This window comes from Macrotis lagotis, chromosome 2, assembly GCF_037893015.1.
Source record: "Macrotis lagotis isolate mMagLag1 chromosome 2, bilby.v1.9.chrom.fasta, whole genome shotgun sequence".
NCBI classification, from domain to species: Eukaryota; Metazoa; Chordata; class Mammalia; order Peramelemorphia; family Peramelidae; genus Macrotis; species Macrotis lagotis.
In genome coordinates, this window is record NC_133659.1 from 78,701,073 (window position 1) to 78,710,271 (window position 9,199).

A 9,199-nucleotide genomic window follows, 5' to 3' on the forward strand; every position below is an offset into this window, starting at 1 on the left:
CTTATTTTATTTTGGGGGGGAACTCCTGGTTGTGAAAATTCCTTTTACTAATACAGATCAACTCTTTTGTTACTCATAGTTTTAGTGAAATTGCCTGGGAATCTGAGGTTGTGTTGTTGTCATGGGATATTACATGTGTCTGAGACAGTACTTGAACCAAGGCTTTACTGACTTTAAGGTTAGTCTTCTATAGATCTACTGTATCATGGCTGCTTCTACTTTTCTTTCCTGACTATTTTTGTTTGTATTAGAACATCACATGTCAAAGTACCTGCTATTACTATGGTGCTGAATATCCCATGAAGTATCTTGATGAACTTAATTATTAAAAACTTTGCCTTGCTAACTTTATTTATTAAAGCTAAAAAAGCTAAAAAAAATTTAATGATGATTGTTTTTTGTTCTTTAAATAGAGTTTTTGCATTGTTAGGACAAAAGGAAATATGGATTGAATGCTAGTATGTTTAATTATTTACCTTTAATTGCTTTCAAGAAAAACAGTGCCAGTTGCATTGCAAAAGTAATTTTTTGTTCTAAAGATACATGTAATTTTTTTACTCCATAAATGAAAAAACTTGCCTGTTAGTATCATCTTATATGAAGTCATGGTGGAAAATAACATTAACCAAATATACATGATTCACAAATGTACCACTTTTTAACCTCATAGTTTTCCTCTACATGTCAATATATAGAATACTACATTTTATAGTTTGACATATTTAAGTTTATCAAATTTTTAGATCTAATTTTTACTGTAAATCAGTATATTAACATATGTAGTAAAACATCTATATATATACAGTAATAAAACTGTGAGATTAAGAATTGATACTTAGGTAAGTCAAATGTATAAAATTGTAATAGTAGTATATATATAATGGCGATATACACAGACTTTTAGAAACTTGGATCTAGAGTTGAGTAATGTTTGTTTGTCCTTCATTTTTGAAGTAGATCATGAAGTAGATTAGGAAAGTGATGCTGTGACAAACACGTGAATTAGGTTTTGAGAGAGGGGCATTCTGTACTAAGTCCCCAGCCTCACTTTCTCCTCTAGAATCATCTCTATCCAGTGGCCAGATATAAACTAGGATGACTGGAGATGGTCCTGGATGTGAGACAATCAGGGTAAGTGACTTGCCCAAGGTCACACTGCTAGTATGAGTCAAGTGTCTGAGACCAGATTCAAACTCCTGACTCCAAGGCCAGTGTTCTATCATTGCACTACCTAGCTGCCCTTGAACTGAGTAGGAAATGGAGAAAAGTTTGGGAGTGATTTGAAAAATTGAACATCGCTTTTAATGGTGTCAAGTTTTAAATGACATAAAGGACTTCCTTTATAACAACAATATTCTTCCAGTGATGCTATAAGGTTTTGATTCATGGAATGCCACAGTCTTCAAAGAATTAAAACAGTAGGTCATAGTGGCTATAGGTAGTCTATGGCATAATGCCATTGAAGAACTGCATATGATTTGAAGGATATCAGAAAGATGTGGAAAAGAAGGTTGACTAGTCACGTAGGGAGAATTGATACCACTGGTACAATGTCAAGAGTTCACCCAGACTTAGGTAGACCTCCAGCATATTGTATGGGCTCCCTTGGGAAGACATGGACAAGAATAGCACAAGTTGAAAATTGTGAATTTATTCTGAACTGTGAAAGTACCCACTTCTGTGAGATCACAGATTCAAGTGTTGCAGAATCCTTTACTAGAGTCCTACTCTAGTGCCCATTGTGTTATCAAAAAGACACTGGACCCCTTTTTTCTTTAAATGTTTTATTTTTCTCCAATTATATGTAAAAATCAAACTTTTTTTTCTACAATTTTGAATTACAAATTCTCTCCCACCTTCCCTCTCCTACACCCTTTTTGAGAAGGCAGTACAGCACAGAAGATAGACTGGATTTTTCAAGCTTATACCAGTGTAGCAAATCTCTTAAGTTCCTATGGAGATGTAAAGGATTCAAGTATGGCCTTACTGATTTATGTCTGTTGTTTGAGGATTGACTTAGGTAAATTCAGAGAAGTATATCATCAAGTTGGCCTTGAGGTAATGTATTTTTATGTCATGGAAACCTTTGAAGACCATATGCTAAATTGGAGAGAGGTTGTGCTCTATACTGATGCAGGGAAAATCTACTCTGATGAAATTTCCGATTTTGGAAATATGCTGAATATATTAAATACTTTTTGGAAAGTATTTTGTATCAGTTGGCAGTAATTTATCATTAATAAGTGCTTATGTAAAAAAAAAACCTAAAAAAAAATAAAAAATAAGTGCTTATGTGCCAGACACTATGTTAAGACTATTATTTGGTTAATCTTAGAATCAGACTTAGAGGATTACTCATTTTTAAAGGTCTTTCCTTCTTTTCCTTCCTTTCTCCAAGATCAAATTGGCCTGTATTCTAAATTTTGTAATATTTTTATTCACTTTTAAGTGACAACTCATCATTTTGATCACATATTCTTTCACAAAACTCAGCAAAATTTGTGTTTCTATAAGTAATTCAACTTTATATGCATGATTTTGACATTATAGTAATATTAAATAGTGCTGTAGTAGACATTGTAAACTATCTAACCTTTCATTTCTACAAAGATGTAATTCCAATACAAGTTTTTGTTTTTTTAAAAGTACAACATCACTCAATATTTCTGGCCAGAAAGAGTCATGTTGTTCAACTTAGATCAATGTATACCATGGAAATAATGTAAAAACTAAGACTGTCTTATGTGGGGGGGAGGGAAGCAAAATTAGGGGAAAAATTGTAAAATTCAAAATAAAAAAGTCATATACATAAAATTTTATTTTTCACATTGAATTGAATTTTCCATTTATATTTTAGTTATAATTTAATGAATTATATTTGACAAAACAGTGCAAGTTAACCATAACCAAAGCTAACTAAGGACAAGGTTGAAATTCAATAATGTCCTTGCCTTAAAGGAAGTTACCATCTAAGGCTATCCATATGTTATATTATGTCTAGAGTTCTAAGATGAAAAGTCTATTGTCAAACTTTAGGGCAATAAAAATTAGGGCAATAAAAAAGATCTGAATAGGACCTGGTATAAGGGTTAGAGTTCAAAGGATTAACAGGTAAAGCAGGGGTAAAGAGGAAAACATTCTAGGCATAGGAAACTATGGGTGAAGGAGAAGAGAATGCATAATGGGGTAGGTTGTATAGAAAGGCAGGAAGCAAGCAGTTTAATTTGGGGCTTATGGATGGGAGCACATGAAGGAGAATTATATAAGTGACAAAGGAGAGAAAGAGAAGCAACATCTTGTAAAAGATCTTGAGTGCCAAGCAGAGTTAAAACTTTATTCCAGGGTAATAGAATCTTTTGATAAAAGTATTTTTTAGTCCAAAGTTTTTTTATTTTTTGTTTTTGTTTTTAGGTTTTTGGCAAGGCAAATGGGGTTAAGTGGCTTGCCCAAGGCCACACAGCTAGGTAATTATTAAGTGTCTGAGACCGGATTTGAACCCAGGTACTCCTGACTCCAAGGCCGGTGCTTTATCAACTATGCCACCTAGCTGCCCCTAGTCCAAAGTTTTGATGAAATTTGAAAGAATATACCATTTTTCTCTTTCTCTTTCCTTTACCTTTCTCTTTCCTATACCTACCCTGATAAAACTTTTGCTTTCATTTTCCAAAAAAAATATTTTTTTTATGATATGCTATAATACTCAGATGCTAATTACATATTAGCATTCACTCAAAGACCAGGCCAGGGGAATGAAAAATTGTAACTCTAAAGAAAATTTAATAAAATATCTTTTACTAAATAGGCTTTTATAGAATGTTTTGTTGGACATAAATTCTTACTAGGATTTTTGTTCTGTTTTTACCTTATCATAGCCAGATTCTGTTGATATTATATATGCTATGAATGAATAATTGTTTAGTCTCCACTCCCAAAGAGGCCATTTCATTTTGATTGCCCTTTAGGACAGTCTAGTTAAGACTATACACTTTGACTACAGAACCCAAAAGATCGACCTTTTTTATTTTAATGCAATTAAGATAATAGATACTGACTTGCCTAGGATGAGTGACCCTGTATTAGGTTTATTATCACATTCTGTTACCCTTCCATCCTCAATCTAATACACATCAGAGAAACAAAGACTTAGTTGAAGGGAAGTGGAATCTAGCACATACCAGTTGAGATTTATCTGTTTGGAATTCAGTCAGGTTCATTGTGGGGCCAGTGAGATGTACCAGAACCTATCTAAGGCAGGGGATTATTCCAGATCTAAAACTGACTCCTGTGTCTTTGAGGTTTTCCAGGATTGTGAGCAGGACAATCCTGCAGGAGACCTAGGACAGACCAAATTGTCCAATGATTTTTAAGTTTTTTGATTGTGAATATTTGGATACTTGTGACTGATAGGGGTGTTTAATTGAACCAATATAATATCCACATTCATCTTCCTTCTCACATGCGTGGATTCTGTATTACTATTGCCATGCCATTGGAGAACAAAACTGTCCAGCTTCTGTACTTTTTTCTGAATCCTTGAACTAGTCATTGACATTTATTGAATAGACATTTTGTGCTGAGATCTAAGGGAAGATATTTTTTTAAAAAAATGGATCCTAGCCCTCTACTTCTAGTTGGGGAATATACACAATTGAAAAGCCAGTATCATTTAGATGACAGGATATAAGTGAGTTATAAATCAAATGTTGCATAAAAAGAACAAGTAAATATAAATGTGAAGAGGTTAATCAGGAAGAGGAATGTTGAGCTTTATTTTGGAAGAACAAAGGGATATAAATTGGTGGAGAGAGCTGTGCAGCAAGACACTTCCATCCAGGGAAGATGGCAAGTACAAATCAGAAATCAGGCATGACAAGACAATGATTGGCCAGAAAAGTTGTATGGCAGGAATAAGGAATGAGGTTAGTAATTCAGGTACCACCAAATATGGGCATCACACTATGCTGTATTCTAAGGGAATTTTTAAAAAAATATATAAAAAGTATAGACCATATCCTCTAGAATCTCATAACCAAATTGGAAAGGTAAGAATATACAAACATGAAACAGGCAAGTGGAGAGGAACCTAGCAACCAGCTAGAGAATTGTAGATTTTATGTTTTAGATAGTAGTTACTATAGTATTCAAGATTGAATGCCCTGGGGCATCCAGGTGGTGCCCTGGAGTCAGGAGGACTTGAGTTCAAGTATGATTTCAAATACTTAATAATTAACTAGTTATGTGACCTTGGGCAAGTCACTTAACCCCATTGCCTTAAATTAATTTTAAAAAATTAAAAAAAATTAAAAAAAAAAGACTGAATGCTCTACTCAATGGAACATCTAACCAGTAGGTAAATTTCATCTTAGGAAGGAACCTAGGTAACTAAGAGTCATCATGAGTGGGTGATTGAGCTTAAAAATCTATTTTCATAGATGTGTTAAATCAGAATGGCTCCTCCCTACAGAAAATTATTTTGAATCACTTTAGAGAAAGTAGTTGGCTTAAAGTCTTATCTGCTGACAATAAATGATTAATGGAAATTCACTGGTTTGCTGCTGCAAACTGCTTTTAATGTCAGTTGCTTCAGACTGGTTTCCAGTTTCACAAATCTTTATACTGAAACTAATTTAAGGACTCAATTTAGTCCACTTAGTTTTTTGTTTGTTTGTTTTTAAATGCTCGATGATGTGGGCCAACTGGAAAAAACATTACTTTTTCTACGTTAAGCTATTGGGGAATGACTTATAGATCCATTTCGATGCTACCACTTGAAGAAGGGTCAAGTTGTTTATTGGAAAAATTTCAAGTGTTGTTAAAAGTAGTGTAGCTGCTAGCTGTTGACATAATGAAAAATGTAATGGAATTGCTTTTTTAGTGTGATTGATTTCTAGATAATCCAGATCTAGCTGATATAGGGAAGGAAGCTATCAAACACATGTCAAGAATCTTATAAGCCATCTAATGTCTGTTAACATTAGCTTTTTAAAAATGTGGATTTACCTTTTTCTTTCCTTTTTTTTCCCCTTTCCTTATCACGAACTTCTTTGCTGCCTAAAAATTGTTCTGTGATTTCCACAGTCTCTACTATTCTTCCAGCAGGGGGTCTTCTGGAGTCTTTGGTTTCCTGTAATAGCATCTGAGGCATGTTTAAGTGCCTTACAATGTTCTTTGGTTTGGGTTGGTTTTGACCTACATTGGGTGGTTTCTGCTCCCTGAAAGGCAAAAACATAAAAAGGACAGGCATTCTTTGTTCTGGGGTCATCATCATGGGTGGTAGTTGGTTGTTCGTTACTTGAGAGGAATCCTGAAGAGATAAATTGCTTAAAGGGTATCTTTGCAAACCCAGCTGAGTTTTTGTGTTTGAGTTCATTGTTGTCTGGGGAAATACATCAGTGAAATGTGGTTTCACTCCTGTGATTGCATTGATTTCATAAGCATTATGCCTGTCAGCCAGGACTCTTGCAGGCCAAAGTGGTTGGTAAAGAATTGCCCCTGAGACACCACTCACAAAATGATAGAGAAGATAATGCCAAATTCCTCCACTTATTGGGTTCAAAGTAACCTGAGGCCATAAACTGGCCAGACTTCTTAAAGCTTCACGGTTCCATGCTGAAACAGGGAAGTCAGTCTCTGTATGATAAAGTTGAGAAAAATAAATATTGAGATTGATCCTTGGATACCTCATCAGGAAGTTGTACATTTTGCTAATGCAGCAGTGGTTGGCTTCATTGCAAGGGCAATAGTTGGAATAAAGAAGGATATGTTCAATGTTGTCATTGCTATGTATGATGGCCTCAAGATAACTGCCCATCTCAAATAACATAGATTCTGGATGGGTATCATATTCACTGCAACTTGAAGTATGACCCTTTTGCACCAGGCTGCCTGAGGAAGTTTTCAGTTCATAAAATGTTAGGTGTTTGGTTTGAGGACTTGGCCCACAAGGGAATCCAAAAATCTGATAAAATTCTGTGAGAGGAACTCTTGCTTCTTCTCCTGTCCGGATGTGATAAGGGCACTTAGAACAGCTTAGACTCAAGGCCAACCAATAATAAGGTTTTATTATAGTTCCGTGGTTTGTTAGGTATTCCTGGTATAAAGGCTCCATTTCTAGATTTGTGTTTTACTAATTAGCATCACTGACAAGGAGGGCAGAGTGTATATGCAAACAGTTCATGAAAAACTATAGCTACTAAATTATGCCCTCATCAGAAGAAGGGATGTTGTAGCAGACAGACCTCTGGTTCTGAAGGAGAGTAACCATGTCATTGTGTTGAAAAATTCTGCATTTCCTTTTGCATATTCAGATTCCTAGAAGGGGCAGAAGGGAAGATTTTACTTCATACGTATGGATCTTTTTCTCCAAATGACCCTTCCATCCACCCTTTCATCTATGAAAGTCCCAAGAAATAAATATGTTTGGATTTCAGTTTGTAATAGCTGAAAGCCTCTGGTTTCTAATGTATTGTTCAGAGTTTTGTATACTTGTATCTCTAATGGCAAACATCACAATGACTGGGAGGTGTTTTAATAATGCTCCTTGAGGGCAGGGACCATTTAATTTCTTTGTCTTTGTATTTCCAGCAGCTAACCTCCTCTGTAGAAAATATAGTAGACACTTAATACATATGTTTAATGTTCCTTTATCCACCTAATTAAACTAGAGTGAATTTAGTAAAATTGTTGCTTACCTTGAAATAGTTGGAGAATTGAGATTGCTCTCCACAAACTGTACAGAATCCTGTAGCAGCTAAAACACACAATAGGTTGAATTGCCATCATGCCATCTCTAGGTTTGGATCACATCCTTTTAAGGGGGTACTTCATATTTTATCCTTACTTCATTTCTCTAGCAACTTGGGGGTAGCAGTGGGGGATCTTAGTACTTTAAAAATGCTCCATATCAGTTGTTTACTGTCTCATGTTTTACATCTCATGTTAGTTGGAGATTTGTTCTTATAAGTTATAAATAACTTTTTCTGTTGGATTAGTCATTGCTGTGGTTATGGTAATATTTGCAAAGTAACTAATGCTAGGAAATGGCAAGTTCCAGAGTCTTCCCAATTTAATTGAATTTCAAACCACCTATTTAATGTATAAATATATGTTTACAGGGTGTTCCAAAAGTCTTAGTTGTAAGCTATACACACACACACACACACACACACACATACACACACACAAATAAACACAAACACACATCCCTTATTGTGTCTGAATATTTGGCAAAACATATAACTGTTTGCAAAGCACCCATGGAATGCAGTTCTGCAAGGGAACACCTATTTCACCACCATTTGATATTCTGAGCTCAGTTCCATTCTACTCTCTTTAGAAAACTGTGCAAAGTGTTGAAAATGACTAAGGCATCTTGTCTTCATGAAACTTAAAACAATCTAGCAGGGAATATAATATTTTTGCAAACAACAAGTAAATGATAATTGTGTGAGCTAAATACAAAGTGCTTTAAGAAGTCCTAGGAAATGAAAATTAATTACTGCTCTAGGATCCTCCCCACAAGAGTCCCCAGGTTAACCCACAGGGAATCTAGAACTCTGTTACCTGAATCTGTCAAAAGGAAGCCACCCTTGATCACTCACTGTTTCCTAAACTGGATATTCTGTCTTCTATTCTCCAGTATTTACTAAAGTCTGCCCCCTCCCCTCCCCATGCCTTAAATGTGTGCTTTCTTCAGTCTTACCTTATTTTCCTCAGGATCCACCTCTTTTGTGAAGTTTTCCTAGTTATTACTTCCAGCTATTATTACTTTCTTCTTCCACAAATGACTTTCCCTCATAGTTATCTATGGATATATCATATCCTTCCCCAATTATTATCCCCACCCCTAGTAGATTCTAAGTTCCTTATTAAAGCCAGGAACAATTTCTTTTGCCTTTTTAAAAAAAATTATATCTCCAGTGCCTACTACGGTGACTTTCATACAGACGCTGGCTGTGCTTCACCTGTGCCTAGCAACAGCAACAACAGACTAAGACAACCTGTATTGGGTGGTGGGGAAGGATTCTGGTCCTGGCATGCTCAGAGGGAAACAGTACTTCATTTTAAAAGAGGGTCGTTTTAGAAACATTATGTGACCATTAAGATCTCAAAAGGGAGCTTGTCTATAATCTTATCATGGGGGGGGGAGTGGGAAAAGCTAGGTGGCATGGGGAATAGAGTACTGACCCTGGAATAAGGA

The 9,199-nt window shown here is 35.4% G+C and overlaps 1 protein-coding gene across 1 annotated transcript; it reads right to left on the minus strand.

Annotated features, from left to right (window-relative positions):
- Positions 1 to 2,718: 2,718 nt before the first annotated feature.
- APOBEC4 (apolipoprotein B mRNA editing enzyme catalytic polypeptide like 4) lies at positions 2,719 to 8,957 on the minus strand. The gene is made up of 3 exons (XM_074222213.1): positions 8,702 to 8,957; positions 7,692 to 7,750; positions 2,719 to 7,311 (listed from the first exon to the last, which is right to left on the minus strand). The coding sequence occupies exon 3, from the start codon at positions 7,106 to 7,108 to the stop codon at positions 5,975 to 5,977; it is 1,134 nt and encodes a 377-aa protein (XP_074078314.1). The 5' UTR covers positions 7,109 to 7,311; positions 7,692 to 7,750; positions 8,702 to 8,957; the 3' UTR covers positions 2,719 to 5,974.
- Between the last annotated feature and the right edge of the window lie 242 nt (positions 8,958 to 9,199).